General features: G+C 41.0%; 1 protein-coding gene across 4 annotated transcripts in view; it reads right to left on the reverse strand.

The window, feature by feature from the left end:
• The window catches only part of DNAJC13 (DnaJ heat shock protein family (Hsp40) member C13), a 55,082-nt gene that overhangs the window by 15,164 nt on the left and 22,270 nt on the right, over positions 1-17,648 (reverse strand). For 3 of the 4 annotated variants that reach the window (XR_008975137.1, XM_057431314.1, XM_057431313.1), the window contains exons 20-40: positions 17,486-17,629; positions 16,307-16,321; positions 15,726-15,808; positions 14,108-14,261; positions 11,892-11,995; positions 11,654-11,813; positions 10,600-10,662; positions 10,164-10,265; positions 9,904-10,008; positions 9,320-9,522; positions 8,784-8,868; positions 8,170-8,324; positions 7,198-7,243; positions 6,830-6,984; positions 5,992-6,193; positions 5,136-5,251; positions 4,340-4,418; positions 3,623-3,758; positions 2,365-2,549; positions 885-959; positions 392-511 (exon numbers count right to left, since the gene is read on the reverse strand). Coding sequence is in view for 3 of the 4 variants with exons in the window: in XM_057431314.1 (XP_057287297.1) it covers positions 392-511; positions 885-959; positions 2,365-2,549; positions 3,623-3,758; positions 4,340-4,418; positions 5,136-5,251; positions 5,992-6,193; positions 6,830-6,984; positions 7,198-7,243; positions 8,170-8,324; positions 8,784-8,868; positions 9,320-9,522; positions 9,904-10,008; positions 10,164-10,265; positions 10,600-10,662; positions 11,654-11,813; positions 11,892-11,995; positions 14,108-14,261; positions 15,726-15,808; positions 16,307-16,321; positions 17,486-17,629 (2,487 nt within the window). In the remaining variant the exon portion in view is untranslated. The remainder of the gene's footprint in view (positions 1-391; positions 512-884; positions 960-2,364; positions 2,550-3,622; positions 3,759-4,339; positions 4,419-5,135; positions 5,252-5,991; positions 6,194-6,829; positions 6,985-7,197; positions 7,244-8,169; positions 8,325-8,783; positions 8,869-9,319; positions 9,523-9,903; positions 10,009-10,163; positions 10,266-10,599; positions 10,663-11,653; positions 11,814-11,891; positions 11,996-14,107; positions 14,262-15,725; positions 15,809-16,306; positions 16,322-17,485; positions 17,630-17,648) is intronic. The other variant, XM_057431315.1, reaches the window with a different exon arrangement.

Consider the following 17,648-nt stretch of genomic DNA (forward strand, 5'->3'; position numbering starts at 1 on the left):
AAATCCCAACATTTATATAACATGAGGCGAGTTCTGAAGAGAAACTTCTTGTATACCATTTCCAGTGTATGACGATTTAGGAGTCTGCTTATATAACATCTAGCTCTAGTTCTTTATCTGCTGATTTAGTAAACCAGTGAGCTAGACATGTCAGTTAAAGAGCAAAAGTAACTGAATCCTTACAGTGATTGTATTTTAAGTGTACTAAATGGATTCAACTATAAGCATTGAGAACAAAGCAGCAGACTTCTCTATCCCATAATGATTAGCAGGGATCTTACAGAAGGATTTAAACAGTCTCTAAAATTGCCCTATCTCCCTTAAAAGCAGAACATTCCCCGTAACATTTAACAGCTAAATACCCATTTACACAAAGAAAAGGAGCTCTTACCTTGCCATAATACAGTAGTCTACAGAGGTCCTTAATGATGTTAGGCTTTTCTGTAATCTTCTCTCTGCACTCCTCAAACTGAGCTGCCACACTGTAACACTTACTAACATAGCCACATACCTACAAAAAGCAGTATTTTATTGGTTCCAAGTGGAGGGGAAACACGTTTACAATCCTATTTTTAATGTATTTAATACTACATTGATATTTAATATTTTTATATATATATACACACTTCTATAATATCATATTTTATTATATGTGCATATATTATTATAATGGTAAATGCTCCATCCTTGGCAGTGTTCAAGGCCAGGTTGGACAGAGCCTTGGGTGACATGATCTAGCGTGAGGTGTCCCTGCCCATAGCAGGGGGGTTGAAACCTGATGATCTTAAGGTCCTTTCCAACCCAAACCAGTCTGTGATTCTATGCTTCTATTTGAACTGTCTTTGGAGAAGCTACTGCCATCAGTTAAAACTGCTGTGACTTACCTGTACAGACATATCGTCTGGTTTACTAGAATGAGTCAGGACTGCTACACAACGATTAAATGCTTCTTGCAATACCTGTGAGGATTGGATGATGCATAAATTCAGTCACAACAAAAACTGATAAAGGCTGGCAGAAATACAACATTAGCTGGTAAACCCATTTTTAATGGCTGAAGGAAAACATTGGACAAAATCTACTGCTTGCTCCAATAGTTATTAGAGAAGAAATTCCTTGCAAGAGCTGGTATTAGCCTTTGGTGCTTTAGAGTTGGTAGCATTCTCACATGTGAGCTCATACCTCACGAAGTTTGCAGATGACACCAAGCTGGGCAGGAGTAAAGATCTGCTGAGGGGTAGAAAAGCACTAGAGAGGAATCAGGACAGGCTGGATTGATGGGCTGAAGCCAGTCATGAGGTTCAGCAAGGCCCAGTGCCAGGTCCTGCACTTGGGCCATAACAAACCCCAGCAATGCTCCAGGCCTGGGGCAGAGTGGCTGGAAACTGCTCATGGAAAAGGCCCTGGGGGTGCTGACTGATGGAGCTGAACATGAGCAGGTTGTGCCCAGGCAGCCAAGAAGCCACCAGCATCCTGGCCTGGATCAGCACCAGTGCGGCAGCAGGGCCAGGGCAGGGATTGTGCCCCTGTGCTGGGCACTGGTGAGGCTGCACCTCGAATCCTGGGTTCAGTTGTGGGCCCCTCACTCCAAGAGAGACATTGAGGGGCTGGAGGGGGGGCAGAGAAGGGCAATGGAGCTGGTGCAGGGCCTGGAGCACAAGTGTGATGGGGAACGGCTGAGGGACCTGGGGGGTTCAGTGTGGAGAAGAGAAGGCTCAGGGGGACCTGATCGCTCCCTACAACTGCCTGACAGGAGGTTGTAGTGAGGTGAGGTCGGTCTCTGCTCCCAAGGAGCAAGGGACAGGACAAGAGGAAACGGCCTCAAGCTGCACCAGGGCAGGTTTAGATGGAGCTGAGGAACAATTCCTTCCCAGAAAGGCTTGTCTAGCATTAGAACAGGCTGCCCAGGGCAGTGGTTAAGTCACCATCCCTGGGGTATTTAGAAGACCTGTAGGGACATGGTTTAGTGAGACCTGGCAGCGTTATGTTAGCAGCTGGATCTGATGATCTTAAAGGTCTTTCCCAACCTAAATGATTGTACTGTGTGCAGTGGGGAAAGCCCTTCTGCTCAAGTGATTTGTTCATCTGTTCTTTCACATACAGAACACAGAAGCTCTCCGCAGAGTTTTGTACAGAAGCAGAGAAACATCACTTGTAGTTTGGTTATCCACAGTTCAACAGACAAGCCTACATCCAGAAAGGGAGGCTTCTCCTACTGCATCCAGAAAAAGGGACAGTAAGAACTGAGAAGTGTCTCAGCAAGACCAAAAGCGATTTTCAGTTGCATCTCATGTCTTACGCATTGAGGACTGTGGAAAGTTATAGACTAAAAGAATTCATTTCAGTAAGTTTCTTTCCAGTTACCTCAATTCCATTTTCTCTTCTCAGTTCCTCTGCATTTAACGCTGAGCAATTGACAGTATGAAAAGCAAGTTCTGTAGCAGCGGGCAACAGAGGAGATTCTTTGGAAAACAAAAGGTCATCTGATGTTTCTATGTTAATAGTCTTTATCAGCATAGGATAGCCTGCATACTTGTAAGGTTTTAACTCTGAAAGAGGAAAAAAAAGTCAAAGGTTACACAAAAGCAAATTAAACCACTGCATAATTATAAGCAGCAGATGTGTCAGATATAGAATGACTATAGAATGGTAAAGAAAGCAAACACTTGGGAAAACTGAAGCATGACTAAGCAGTCCACATAACCCAACTCCTTGGTCATGTAAGACTGTTCAATGAGAGAAGCTGAAAGAACTCATTTAAGATTAGACAGACTTATCTCCATCTCAGCAAAGCCCCAAGCTCAGAGCCTCTCAAATGATGCTTGTCTGTCTCCAGAGAAACACAAGTATAGCTTATTCTGTCAGAGGCCAGGACTGTTCAACAATAAGCCTATAAGGGCCTTTCCATTTTGACATGTTTTAAATGATTCTGGTTTTTATTCCTTTAAGGTTCAGCGGTGCTAAAGAACAACTATGCAAGTCCACATCAATGTCACTGCCTCCACACAACTGACAGACCTATGACTGCATACGAGGGTCTTAGCTCACCACTTATGCAGCACAATACTGCAACTCTGCAAGACTTGGACACTCCAGCAGCTGCCAGCCAGGTAGTCTATCTAGAGCTACAGGTAGAGGGTTAGGGTACTCCAGTTATCCCTCTTTCCTAGCTGGGTTGTGAAAGAGGTACTGCTGCAGCACAATCACCACAGGGCTCTAACAGTAGTCAATTCCTGCAAGACTGTCTCATTTTTCATAGCCACATGAGTGTAATCTCATTTATACCCAGAATCTGCCATCTGGGTGACCGAGTGAGGACTTTTCTGCACAGACAGAATGTAAACCTAAGTTATACAAGGAGGAAGAGTCAAACTGATTACTATTGGAGCAGAGTGTTTCAGAACGCACTTCATGCTTTTTTTGAAGTAAATTTTACTTCAGATCTATTTCCTTCATGGAAGCAAAACCCCTGTTTTGAAGCCCTTTACCATAGCTACGTAATGCTGCAGCAAGACAGAAACCAGATCAACAAAACAGACTCAAGAAGAGAGGAGATTAAAACTACCCACAACGGCCACTAAAGAAATGAACCTCAAACATTCTCCTGAGGCAGTATGCTTACCTTCCTTATGCCTGTTGAAGAGGATGCTTTGAGTTTTCAAGATCAAAATTATATTTTCTGGATCTGGCCCATCTATCACCTTGGCAGACTTTGTGCACAGAAACTCGTATGCTTTATTTACTTTCTCAAACATATCCTGCAAATAAAAAGGAATAGTCTTAACAGTTGCCAAGAACCCCCTAAATTACTACAAGCCTTTAGATGCAGGTAAAAATAGAGCATTCCAGGTTATTAACTGCAACACTAGCTTTGATGCCTTACTACACTTCAGTAAATACTTCAGACAACACTGGTGCAGAGATCAGTTTTCTTTTGTCTCCTAAACTCCACCCTAGGCAAGAGACTAAAATGAATTCAATTCCACTATGATAAAAGCAGTAAGTACAGTTTAATCAATTGTAAGAATGGGCAGAGGATGCAGTCTGTCTTTGAAAGGGAGCAATTAGCTTATTTAGGTCCTGCGTAACTCTAAACCAGATGCTTTGAGATGTGGGTCTGACCCGATTACATCAGTTTTCTGTAGAAAACCTAATATTCCTTGACTGACACCAGTTCAATTACTCCTCTGTGGTATTAATCTGTATTCTAGTACTCATCTAGGGTATAGCTTTTAAAAGGGAGAAAGAAAACTGAAGTTGGCATTTCAGAATTCTTAGTACACAAACCAGCTTGATTTGCCCCCAGTCTATTAACACCATCAATTTGTGTCATACATACCCTGCCTTCTGGATTCTTGTCTGGGTGGTATTTTTGTGCCAGCCTGAAATAAGCTTTCCTGATCTTGCTTTCATCATGCCTACAAGAAAACAAGTCCCGTTGCATTAAATAACATCAAAAAAACCCAATCAAACACAAAAACAAGCCTGGATTTTGACAGCAGTACTAACAGTAACTGCAAGTAAGTGAAAACTATAAAGCTCTTCCAGTTGGAAAAATCCTGCTTTATCAGCTGACATGGAATGGTAAATTTAGAGGTTCATGATTTGTAGTGAGTGCACTGCTCTGGAAGGAAGAATACAAAGTCCTGTCAGTCCTCTTCCAGAGGCCTGAAGTGAGAAACCAGTGGCAAGATAGGAAGCAACAAATCCCAAGGATATTATCACCAAGAAAACGAGAACATTTGGCAGGGTGAAGAAGCATGATTAGCGAAGCCAAGTTTCACTGTGAACGTATTCAAGTTCTGCCATATTCTTTGCTCACTATGATTGAGTCTAATGCTTGTCCTGTAAAATAGCTTAGTGAATGCTCTGAAGCAGAGCTCAAAATACTTCCCCCCTGCCCCAGTTTCAGTTTATCTGAATGTTCACAGGTATTCTCTCGAAGGCTGGAGCTGGATTTTCAAGCCTTGATTCTTTTTAGATAAGGCAATCTTCCCCTGTGAAAGGAGCAGGTGCTAGACATAACCAATACCACTAACTGGTTGCTAAGTTCTGATGTTTGCTCATCAGTTTGTTCTGTGTACAGAGTTTATGTAAATGTAGCTATACAACTTTAAATGCTGAAAACAACTTACTGGCCTTGTCCTTTGGGAAGGTTAAGGACTTCATAAGCATCATCTATTGACATGGTAGGTGGCTTCTTTTCTACCTCCTTTTTCCAAGCTTCTAGTGTATCTTTCAAGAGTTTAACCTAAATAAGTACAGTTTATTAGAGGTTTATTTACACTGACACCAGCGCACATCTTCTTTACTAACAAAGTGCTGCTTTATTAATGAGTCCTTATTACCCCATCACTCTAAGATCAAAGACCTAATCTTTTTACCTTTATAACCATGGTTGCCCTCAGGTCACAAAGCCATTAAGACTTTGCTTCACTGCAGTGCTACATTTTATTCACAGTAAGAATATCTTAAGATCAAAACGTCTATGCAAGAGTCACATTAGGAGAGAAACCCTTAAATGATATGCAGTTCACATCTCAGTACTATAGAAGTTGCATGAATAAGTAAAGCTGCTTAGAACATAAACTTCTTCCCCAAAACCTCATCAATTCAGTTAACATACTGATACCAAGTTAGCTCAGTTTCTTGTACGTCAAGGACAAATAAGAACCCAAAAGTGAGGATTCCTCCCCCCCCCCCAGTCACTTGAGGTTCATTGGAACGCTATCTGAAGTTTCTTGGCTGCTTTATTTTGCTTTCTTAGTAGTTACCACAAGGAGGATCACTTAACATGATTGCTATATGGCATGAAGTCTATTCTGCTTCAAGATAGAGAAGTGTTTAACATATTTGCTTATGAACTGAAAGTCAGGATTGACCAATTACTTGCAACAAACCTAGCATTTGATCTCCTTAATTTGTTACAAACTCCACTTTTAGGGCTTTGAAAGATCAAGAACAAAATGAATCCTAATATACTTTACTTACTGGATCTTTAATTGGCCAGTCTGGAAACCTGAATGTATCACAGAGATGTTTGAGGTAATAAATGTTACAGAAGAGCTCATTTTCCAGTTGTGGATAGTTGATAACTGGGATTGGACAGTACTGGTAGAGTGCTCTTGTATTGCTCTGAAGACGAGGAGTGAAGTCAGCAAGATGAGCCGCAATCTTCTCTATCATAAGACGCCTAAAAGTTAGAGACTTTGGTTTAACACTTGCCAAGCAGTCTTCAATCTCCAGTGACCGTACAAGTGTGGGCAATGATTTCTTCTGTAAAGACTGATCTTTGTAGTTTCCCACATTTTAGAAGGGTTCAGAATAGGCTTTGGTCCTATTCTGTTATAAAGCCATTTCAATTCCATGAAAATCAGATTATTAAAAATGATGTAAAGTAACATTGTGCCCTCCCTCAACACCTCTTTACTTTTTGGGAGACCCTAAAAATACATTGTAATATTAGGGGTATAGGTCTTAGATAGGTGCTGGCAATAAATGAGTGCAATACACGTAAAAACAGTCCACATACTTAGTGAAGTCTCACTCATGAAAGGAACTTAATCAAGTATAATAGAGGCAGATGTAAAAGTTACAGATATTCAGAAAAAGATTCCCCCTTCCACTGCCAATTCTGCTCCTCTCCACCCTGTTATTTTTGAGAGAAGCAGAGGGCAATGCAGGACACTGTCCTTGCAGAAGGCAAACACGGAGAAGGAATGAAACCATGGAATCTAGGTATTCTTGGCTTTCTTTAGAAATAGCAAAGCTAAGACCTCTTCAGCATGAGGTGCAGTTCAGATTGGTCTCTCTGAAAGAAAACAGTTACCTCATTTCATTGCTCCAAATTGCTTCTGGAGTGTCAAACTCTCCAAGGAAAATCTCTGAAAACTTTTCTGGTTCATAGTTTTCCAAGTAACACACCATTGCTTCAGGAAGAACATGTCCAAGTATACTTCTTTGAACTATATCTTGACCTTTTGTCTACAGAAGAGATCACACTGTCATCACAAAGGTAAGCAGTCTTGATAACCAACTTGAGATCTAAAACACTCCTCCCCCGTTTCCCTTTTAGCTCTTAAATGCTAACTCTTGAGACCTTAAAGAAAGAACAAGCATCAAGTATTGTTAAAAGGACTACCGGTGGTCTGCAAGATTATTTGGAAAGAGAGGCAGTTGTTTCTGCAATCTACTCACTTCTTCAGACTTGAAAGCTTGTTTTGTATGTGTGTATTTCAAAAACCTACAAGAGAAAGAGTAGTTATTTTCTGTTTGATACTTATGGCACCCTGCAAAGATAAGGAGAACAACACAGTCCAGCTGGCGAGGCTCAGACATTTACTTTGAGATAAAAAAGTAACAGCAACAACTGCATGATATCTGTACAAAGTCCATCAAACCCATAGGAACTCCAAGTTAAGCACTCCCATGTTTTAGATGTTGCCTTATGTTCATCACTTCAGTTTGAAAGTCCTGTTCCCAAAAGCTTCTTTTCTCCACACAAAAGAAAAAGCGGCAGAGACACAACCTTTCCCTATCAACCTCTCCTTGCACTGTTAGATCATCCTTGCAGAGATGGAACAAGATGATCTCACACTAACTGCTGACAGCCCTGTTGCACTACAGTCATCATGTAAACATGCAATCATTTCCCAAGGCATTTATGAAGAGACTTGACTGGAATTCTACAACAGCTTTTTATGAACTATTGACTTCAGAGGAAGAGCACTGGAATGAGCTGCAATAGCCACCTGCACGTGCAGTGTGGCTGTGGCAGGCAGTACAGACTGATTTAACTACTTCAGGCTTCAATACTAAAACAGGCTATTAGATTTTTCCACCTCTTTTGATAGCTGCTTACTATCAACCACCACATCAGCACATCAGTAGCATATATTACTTCTCTTGAGTGCTAGTAAGCATTGCTCTACAATAAGCCTTGCCTAGCTGTACTGCTAGAACTACATAACCAGACATGCTCTCCTTCCCACCCTGGCAGGGTCGTAAACAATTCACTTTTTTAATGCTGACTAAACCATATGGATAGAACTCCTCTACAGGGTGTTTGCTCACAATCTCATATTGGTTCTAGCAAGTCACACTCCCTGAAGCATTCAGAACAGCAGTCCTTCTAAGGACCCGTCGAGAGGCAGTTTTACTTTTCCTTACCTTGCAATAGGAAGTACATTGGAACCCGTGTACATCATGATAAAGAAGAATACCCCGCTCAGATAAAAGCGAGGTAACTGAGGGTTATCTTGCATGACATGAAGTAGCAACACAGCGACTTTTTCCACGAGGATAGGATCAAAAGTCAGTAACAGCTGAAACCCAACACAAGCATTTATATTAGCTGCACGAGTACTGCAGTTACCTAGCCAAAACTGAAGTTTTTGCTAATTCACTACTAGAACAAGCCAGTAAACTTAAAGAGTTTCAGTTGCCTCAAACCAACAAGTTTTAATCACAGAATGTTTTAAAATTGGAAGGGACCTCTAAAAGTCATCTTGTTGAACCCCCCTGCTCAAAGCAGGGTCATCTCCATAACATTCTCCAGACTGCTTTTCAGTGTGACAAGATGGAAATATTATGAATGAGATATTGGCTGAAACAACATGAAATGTGTAACACCCCCCAGTGAAATAAACAATGTATTGTCCAGAGATCTGCAGGATGTTACACATGTCATTTCATGTGTCTGTCCCACTTACAGTATCCACACAGGTTAGATGGTGGATGAAGTCAGATTTTAAACTCGGACGCATTTTTGGAGAGCTGCTCACCTGAGTGATGTGAGGAAGGCAAGTACTATCTGACAACAGCCTCTTCACTCTAGGCAAAGGTCTTATAATAGCATTGTCTTGATCCCTGAAAAATAAAGTGGCACAGCAGTAAGGACACCTGTTGTTCATTCTTGAAAGGAAAAAGGCACGTAAGCCACAAGTATCAGGCTACTGAGATCACACTCAGTGTTGTTTTTTTGTTAACTCCAAAGCTTGTTGTTAAAGTAAGCGTGATTTAATGTCATGCATTAAAGCAGCTTTAAGTTAAACAAGAGGCTGCCTGCTAGAGTAAGACTATGCCACTGTGCATTAGAAACTCGGGTAGCTTGTGCATTCATTCTTGCAGTCCCTTTCACAATATTAGTGTTGTTTCATTTACAAACTCTATTTTTGCTCACAGAATTACTTACTACAACATAAAAAGGCTCTTTACTACAGTTCATTCTTGGTTTCCAAGGAAAGCTTTAAGCTAGAATATATACAACTATGCATCTGCCAGAGACAGTTAACCACTTTTGCTGAGAATTAGCGTTTACCTGCTGGGAAAATATCCACACATTGTGATGAGCATGTTGAGTACAAGTGTGGCAAGGTCAGTCTCATTCAATACAGGCTGGCCGCTGGCAAGCAAGCACCACTTCAGCTGAGGGATGACCTGCAATGGTCGCCAGCCATCCATACCTTGAGCCCAGCAACGTGTTTTGGAAGTCAGCTTTCCACTGTTCCATAGTTCCTGCATCTATTGCAAGGTAAGAGATGAATTTAGTTGATTCAGTATTCAGAGCTACCGCTGCTCCTAAAAACTCACACTCAAAACAAGCTTTTCACTGCTGTACAGCAGACTAACAACACTTAACATGAAATTCCAACGTATTTACAACTCTGAGGAAACATGAAGTAGAAGTTGTTAGACTAAATTACAGCATAAGGGGGCATGGAGGGGTAGGCAAAAAGGCTGTGGCTCTTAGCACAATGTAAATCTCTTCTGTAGCTTTAGTCCTTACTTAAAGAGTTGCTATGAGAATACAGTTCAGCGTTGTTTAGAGTTTTACCTCTCACTGTTTAAACACACTCAATCACCAGGATGGAAATGATTTGAGAGTTTGAAGCTGACAGGTACCTCTTGAAAGCTGTAAGGACCACTCCTTTCTTTGTCAGCATTGCCAAAGTACCATTCTTTCTCGCTCTCCCTCTTCATATCAGGTGCTGCCTCAATCACATTGCTCTAGAAGTTGAAGTTTAGAAGAACAGCGTTAGCTTCAGTGCAAATTTCAGGAAGTGTGAAAAGGACACTGATTTTTTTGGTTGGTTGGCTTTGTTTGTAAGAATTGACCTTTTAGCAAAGCAATATATGAGTAGTAAGAAACAAAGACCACATACCTGCAGAGGGACTGTTGCTCTGCTTGTGTGAAGATGTGCTAGAGTAAGCAGATCTACAAGGATTCTAACCCCATTTGAATCCATAAGGTCCTTCACATTTTTCTGTTAATGGATGAAGTGAGTTAACAGAAGCGTTTTCTAGGTAAGAGTTATTACAAGTACTGAACAGTTTTAGTCAAGTAAGAAATGACCATAAGAAAAGGCAAATCATTCTCTAAAGTGGCTAGAATGGTACAATCACCACAATATCTACACATTTCCCTCAGTTTTCTCAGCAGCAAGCAACATCTACCACACCCCACAAAGCTGCATCAAACACTGTTTTAAGACTCTCAAGACCTGAGTATCTATTCAAGTTAACTGAAAGACCAGTTCAGACCATTTTCTACAGCTGAAAGACCAACAGGCTACTGTTAAGCACACATGTCCACCTCACCTTATTCAGGATCAGCTTGTTGAGAAACAGTATCAACCTGTCCCGCTCAAGCCTGTCAGTGCACTAGTGCAACAGAAGAGAACAAATTAGTATTTGATAGCATGTATTACAAGTTACCTTCAAAAGTCAGTACAGTTGTACCTGAACAGACCCTTTTACCTTTTTCATGCCCAGCATAAAACTAGTATCAAGTGTCCAGTTTCATGCACAGCTAATAAACCCAGCTTTCTGCCACTGAGGAGGAAAGCCTTCCGTCCCCTTTGCTGCTCTGGGTCTGCCACGTGAACCCACTTTTCTGCCAAGTCTACTGTTCTAAAGGGACACTGGATTCCCCAGTGAGCTGGTTAACACAAATACAAGAAGGCTTTCAGCCAGCAGGCAGAATGGGTCTTTGATGTTACATCCCTGCTGAGACTATCAAGACTAAAGGCTAAACAACAAGACAGCATTGGTTGTTTCACTTGAAACAGCCATATCTAAAACCCACACTGATGTTAGCATAGAATCCCTTCTTGACCCCATAGAAATGCAGTTTTGCAAGCTGTATCAGTTCTCAGACACTTAATAGGTGAAGGAGTCACCACTAAAAAACTAATCCATCACACGTGCCCATCTAAGACACATTTCATTAGCTCAGGGGCTGTTGCTACTACTCTTGAAGTCAGTATTTCAAAACAATGTGATATGGAACAAAGTTCTGTGCTTAAAAGCTTTCTGCTTCTGCGTTTTTCAAAAGCAAGCACGAGATAACCACACAAAGTTCCTTCACACTGTTTCTGTACAGCCTGAAAACCTGTTAAGGTCAATAGAAGGCAGGTAATAAAGAGACTAGATTGAAATACCACTATGACCAGCAGGGGATTTTTTTAATGAAACTAAATCAAGGAAAGATACTAGGAACACTTGGGAACAGCATGGAAAAGACGTACTCATGTTGATGCTTCACTTTCTATAAAGCCAAAATTTGAGTTTCGCAGCAATTTGAAATATCTGAACACATGCTGGACTAGCTGTATGTTAACTAGTGTATCAAGTGATTTTAAGTAATTCTTACCCTTTCTAACATCCCGACAATGTACTTGGTATCAGAAAACGGTCCTATTTCTTCATGACATCTTCCATAAACTATAGCCAATGCTTGCAGACATAAGCATTTCATATTCACTTTTGGGGTAAGCAAGAAGCGGTGGTAGAGTTCATTGAAGAATTCATATCTAAGGAAGAGATGAGATTTTAGCAAAGGAAACAAATGGAGACCCTGGGAATGAGAGAGGATTTTAATAATGCCTCACGATTTTTTGATTGCTCCACTCTCTTCCGTTTCATCTTCTTCCAGCAGCAATCTTAGATAATAATCCCCTATTTTTATTTCCTCAGAAAGGCACTCGTATTTTACCTGCAATGCAGAACAAGTTATTTAACAGTAAAGATTGTTTCTGCTTCATTAAGTGTTCGGTTGCGTAACAATACTGTACTTGCTTGTCTCCATAAGCTCAACAAGGTTAGCAACCTCTCCTACAGTCTAAGGAAGACTGAAATCTGTGAGTTTGCTGTTAAAGAAACACACCTCTACAAAACACATGCCGTAAGCTTTCGTTTTGCTTAAGTTCCTTATCTTCCTGAAACCCCTGTTTCCAGCCTTTAAGTAACTTGTTTCTGATATCAGCTGGTTTTATTAGCTGAACTTGGATAATACATGATGTACTCAGTGACTCAAGCTTTAATAAGTAGTTATTCCACTGCAAGGTATTTCACTCAGTGTTACCACACATATAAAATACAAATATGACTTAATTACTAGTTCTACTTGCTATTATGCTGGGTAATAAAAGCCTAGAGGCATCAGGATACACAACAAGACACTGAAGTGAAATTGCACAGTGAAACCTGTTGTTAACTTCAGAGCATCTATATTAACTTTAACCATATGCCTCAATGCTCAGTGGTTTTAAGCATTTGGCAAGTGCCTTACTTACAGGTACCTCCAACATACCACAAAAGCCACTCTTTACTTTGGTTTTTCTTATCTATAGCTTGCAGGGCACTATGATGAGGCCAAAGTTGACAACAGATTTGAACGCAGCACGTGATACAAAGACATCCCACTAAAAAGTACACTTCCAGAGCAATCTCAAGCCACCATTCCCCTTGGCACAGTGATAGGTCCCACAGCTGACAGATAAGCCTTTAACACCACTATGTAGTTAGGTCAAATACTAGCATTGCCTGATGAAGTATTCATTTAAAATATATAAAAGCAAGTCTATGTGGCAGCAGTTGTTCAGGGTTCCCCGAGCCCATCCCAAAGCCCTGTACTGGGCTGTAATTGGAGGTATGCTAGTGGTGCATTCCAGTCACACAAGCCGCACTGCGGCACAAAGTGCAGGTGGGAAGCCTGCATTACTAAGTTTCAGACCTCTAGTTTTGATTCTGCCCCAGTTAGCACCTCTAAAGTGGAGAGACAGAGCTGGGATAGCAGACCCCAGAAGCCCTGCACCTGAGCCATACCTGAAGAAAACTTGGAAAGCTAAATGCCAGTACAAGAAATACCAGTCCAGCCCAAACGCAGCTATTTACTGCATCAAGAACTGATCTGCAGCTGTGTGATAAGTTGCATACACAAAATCATTCTTTCTCCTAAAGCATCAGCCTCATGCGTTGCAGTTCTGATTTGCCGGAGTAGTCAACTGAGAATTCCTCAAAAGCAGTTTACTCTTGCTTTACTAGTAATCCTCTGCTTGAATTTTAACTATAAAGCTGTACCGTGACCAGGATGGCATTGGGAATATCTAAGAATATCTTGCAGTTGAATTCAAGCATGGTCTTGCTTTGCTTTAGGATTACATATTAATTAAAACTTTGTGGCACCATAAGAACACAGGAAGTGCTTATTAGCTCAAAAGCATCTTGCAAGTTGTTTTGAGAAAGGCAATTAGGGCCATACCAATTGCTTTGCAGAAGCCCAAAGGGTATTTTGACTCTAGGTACTGCTGTGCCTAGAATGTGAAAACAGCATCCTCAGTTTGCAATTTACAGCGCAGCATGTAAATAACCTATAACCTAAATAACCACATAACCTATTCATGGCTTGGCAATGCAGTATTTAACAGCCTTAAGATCACTGAGACATAATGGAAATCAAGACAAAGAACTCACTATCGGGAGGAGGTGACTTGTGAAACTACCCAAAACAAGTGTGATGGAGCACATTTAAGAACAAAAATCTTGACCACGGAACTCCAACTCTTCCTCTTAATGCAAGAATACATCAAGGGTTCTCATCATTGTTTCATCTCTACAGTGTCATTTGTCAGGCTGAAAAGGTTTCAGTTTTGCAGAGTGACACTGGACAACAGTACCTGTTCACAGCCCCAAGGCCTTAGAACACTTTATATCAAAACTCTAGCTTACAGTCACAAGGGATTGTCAACACAAGATTCACTCATGTAGAGACAGAAAAGTGACATTTAAAGTAGACATTTTACATACACAGTTTTCGCTTGTTTACCTCAAACTCCTGATGGTTCCATGAGATAACATTAGCACTACCAAGTTCTCTGTCAATATTAAATGCTCTCATCTCAGACTCAAGAGTATCTCTCAGTTCTTCCCGTGTTTTGAAGTTCCAAATCAAGTTTGACCTAGCATGATCCTGGAGAAATCTAAGAAAGAAATTACACGGTTTAAGCACCCTTAAACCATCATCTGAAAGGCAGACAAGGCTCAGCTGGCAAGCTACAGATTAGCATCAGTGAACCTTAATTACAAAGCACCGAGTAGTGGTCTCTAATCTATCACAGTAGTTACGGTTGTTCATCTACATGTTTTCATAGTCATGGAGGTCACAGAATCATAGGATGGATGGGTCAGAAAGGACTCATCCAGATCCAACCCCCTGCCACAGGCAGGGACACCTTCCACTTGAGCAGGCTGCTCCAAGCCCTGTCTAACCTGGCCTTGAACACTGCCGGGGATGGGGAAGTCACAGCTTCTCTGGGCATCCTGTGCCAGCATCCTCACAATGCATAGTTTCTTCCTTGTATCTAATCTAAATCTCCCCTCTGTCAGTTTAAAGCCATTTCCCCTTGCCCTATCCTTGGTCAGCCTAGACTAAAGCATGTGTATGTCATCCTTTTTCACTCATTTGTTATCTGCACATAGCTGATGACCAGGAGGCATGCAAGCTATTCAACATATCTGCCACTAAGGGCTCCAAGTGAACAACAACCCAGGGCAGCAGACACACACAGACCCCCCCCACAGTGTATGTTTTAAACAAAAAAAGTAGTTCAAGCAGCAAAACAGAAGTCGATGCCTTGAGTGTCACAAACAGTCTGTGGACATTCTGCAGTGGCAGTTACAAAACAGCCTTTGGATCCAGAGACTGGTTGAGAGCAGCATTTAATACTCAAGTTTAGGAGCATGCCAATCTTCCTTTCATACATCACTTGTGCAGAATGGACTATATTTGCCTTTTAGAAACATTAAGCATCTAATCAGCTAAGTCTGCAGAATTTCCCCAAGCTCTTTTTCATAGTTTGCCAGTCAAGCTTTATTAGCCCATTTAATATAACACCTCTAGATAAAGAAAACCATTAATATTCTTCAGCTGGAGGCCCCTCCCTTGTAACTTTGAGTTGTAAGAACTCACAGGTAAGCAAGCCGCATTTACAACCTGTGGCACTATTCCAAATCCAGTACCCACGTGTTTGCTTTTTGCTGGCCTTAAACTCATTTCTATTCCAACCCAAGTTAAAACATCTTGAGTAGCTGATGGTGATGCACCAACACACTACAATGATTTTCAGTGCTGCTTTGCTTAGCCTGCAGCATAATGCAGATCTACACCTGCAGTTTGTTACTCATTCCTCCTTTTGATTCAAGGGAAAAAATGACGTAGTTTGATAACATTTGGCAAGCTTTCCAAATCTCCCTCTTTCTTAAACACAACATAAACCCTTAAGTATACCTTCGGATTTCATTTCTCGTAAGTTCCATTTACAAAGCACAGTTTCAAGGCAGGCAGAAATTGGAATCAAGCCACAGCAACTCAGAAGACCTTAACAAAAAGAACAGCCAGCTAATAATTCCCATCTGAGACCACCATACCAATCTTTGTATCTTACCTGTAATAGAACAGATCCCAGTTTGCTTCTATTTTTATTCTTTGGCGTCGTTTCCTCAGTATCACTGGCTTTTGAATTATATTCTGCAAAAGAGCCAAAAGAAGTCAGTGGAAACAGATACTGCCCTTTCTTCCCTTTTAAAATAAGAAGCTAGGCTTTTTTTTCACTCCTTCAAAAGCCACGCTGAGTTAAGCCTCATTAATAAGGTCTACTTTCCTAGCAAGTTGTAGCAACACACTTCCACAAGCGTTATTTACACCAAGTTAAATCATGCCAGAGAAGCTTTCAGCTGTTTAATGAGTCATTAATTCAGAAGCAAGTTACCCCTGAGAAAAGCTTAGTGCCCATCATCATAAACACTCATCAGGTCCAAAGCTGATGGAGGGGAAACCCCCAGGAATGCTTTGCTCTTGAAAGGCAATAACTGGAGCAAGTCCAAGTAAGTCACAATCCTGACTTGGCCACTGAAAGGTTCCCTAGCTTGACCAAGCATGAAATCGATGCTATACTCTACATGAGGCATCACATGCAAGCAGAAGTCTGAGCAACATAACCCACAAGCGGCAGGGATACAGACTCACCATATTGTTTCTGTCCTGATTGCGAAGGAAAGTTGGAAGAAAAAGAAAAGGTACATTTAACAAGCCACAGCCACTGAAGTCATTCCAAGTGGTAACACCAAATTTGCTACTCCCTTTGCCAAGCTACACTTGCATACGTTGACTGTGAAATTGAACAGCCCAGAAGTCCGGACAGAAAACTGCCTGTTTAAACTCAGTATCCAGACAAGATGTTTAAACTGCAGTTTGCCCTTCTGCCACTGTTGCCTACATTTCTGCATTAATACTTTGTTTGGAACCTAGGTCACCATTACTCCAGAAATATTACCTGTCAGAGTTCTGCACCACAGACTAAACCTTGAGCTAAGTTTTACCAAGTTAAGGTTTCCCTAGATTAAAGCTTGTTACATCCGATCAAATACAAAGGCAGGCATTTTCAATACTCCACACTGAGCTGCTTTTTTCATTCTTCCTTGCATAAGTAAGAGTTTTGTTTCATTTCCAGAATGCATAAAACTCAAGCTTAGCCAGAAGACTAGAGAAAGTTAAGGGAAATGCCTCATTATTCAAGGAGTTTATCATACAGAACATGACAATAAAATTAGAGGAAGAAGAGACCAACAGTAAGAACTCAAGCAGTGATTGCCTCTTATAACACCAGATGAAAACAGTCACTTATCACTTCAATGTTAACCACGGTTTATGTAGGCTATTATGCTGCTATTTAAGCACTGAGATACCTATATTCAAGGTAATACTAAGCTTCTTCTAGCAGGTTCCATAACTAAACCACCACTAGCATGAAGCACAGAATTTTGGATGCAAAGACCTAGTTTCTTCCAACTACAGCTTAAAAACTGGTTTGTCTTATTTCAAGGAATTTCCTATTCTCCTGTATAATTATCTTGGAAGAAATGCACATCAGCTGCAGTCCAGTTTGACAAGGTCAGCTAAAGCAAGAATAAGGTAAAGCTTAATACATATGCTGCTTTACATTGCTGCATTTACATGGAATACACTTCTAACTCAAAATGAAGCGTAGTAAGAGGCAAAGTTTCCTGAAAGTAAGCAGAACCATGGAGTTTCTCACATTCCTGCACTTCTATTACTGTCAAATCTCCCTCTGATTTCATGGACTTGTAGGTGTTCCTCTTTACACTTAGTCAAGTGCCTGTAGCAAAGAGCTCCAAATCCTTTTACCTCTTTTTGAGCTATGCCCATTCGATCTCTCCAGTGCATCAAGACTAGATCCACCTTCTCTTTGGCAAATTTTTCCACTTCTTTTGCAGCTTTTCCAGCCAGTCTCTGCCACTCTGGCACTTTATTAAACTTGCCGTACTGATCCTGCAGAATAAATCCTATT

Source organism: Pezoporus wallicus, unplaced genomic scaffold (assembly GCF_028554395.1).
Source record: "Pezoporus wallicus isolate ANWC-B61680 ecotype Strahan unplaced genomic scaffold, APGP_CSIRO_Pwel_v1 scaffold_11491, whole genome shotgun sequence".
NCBI classification, from domain to species: domain Eukaryota; kingdom Metazoa; phylum Chordata; class Aves; order Psittaciformes; family Psittacidae; genus Pezoporus; species Pezoporus wallicus.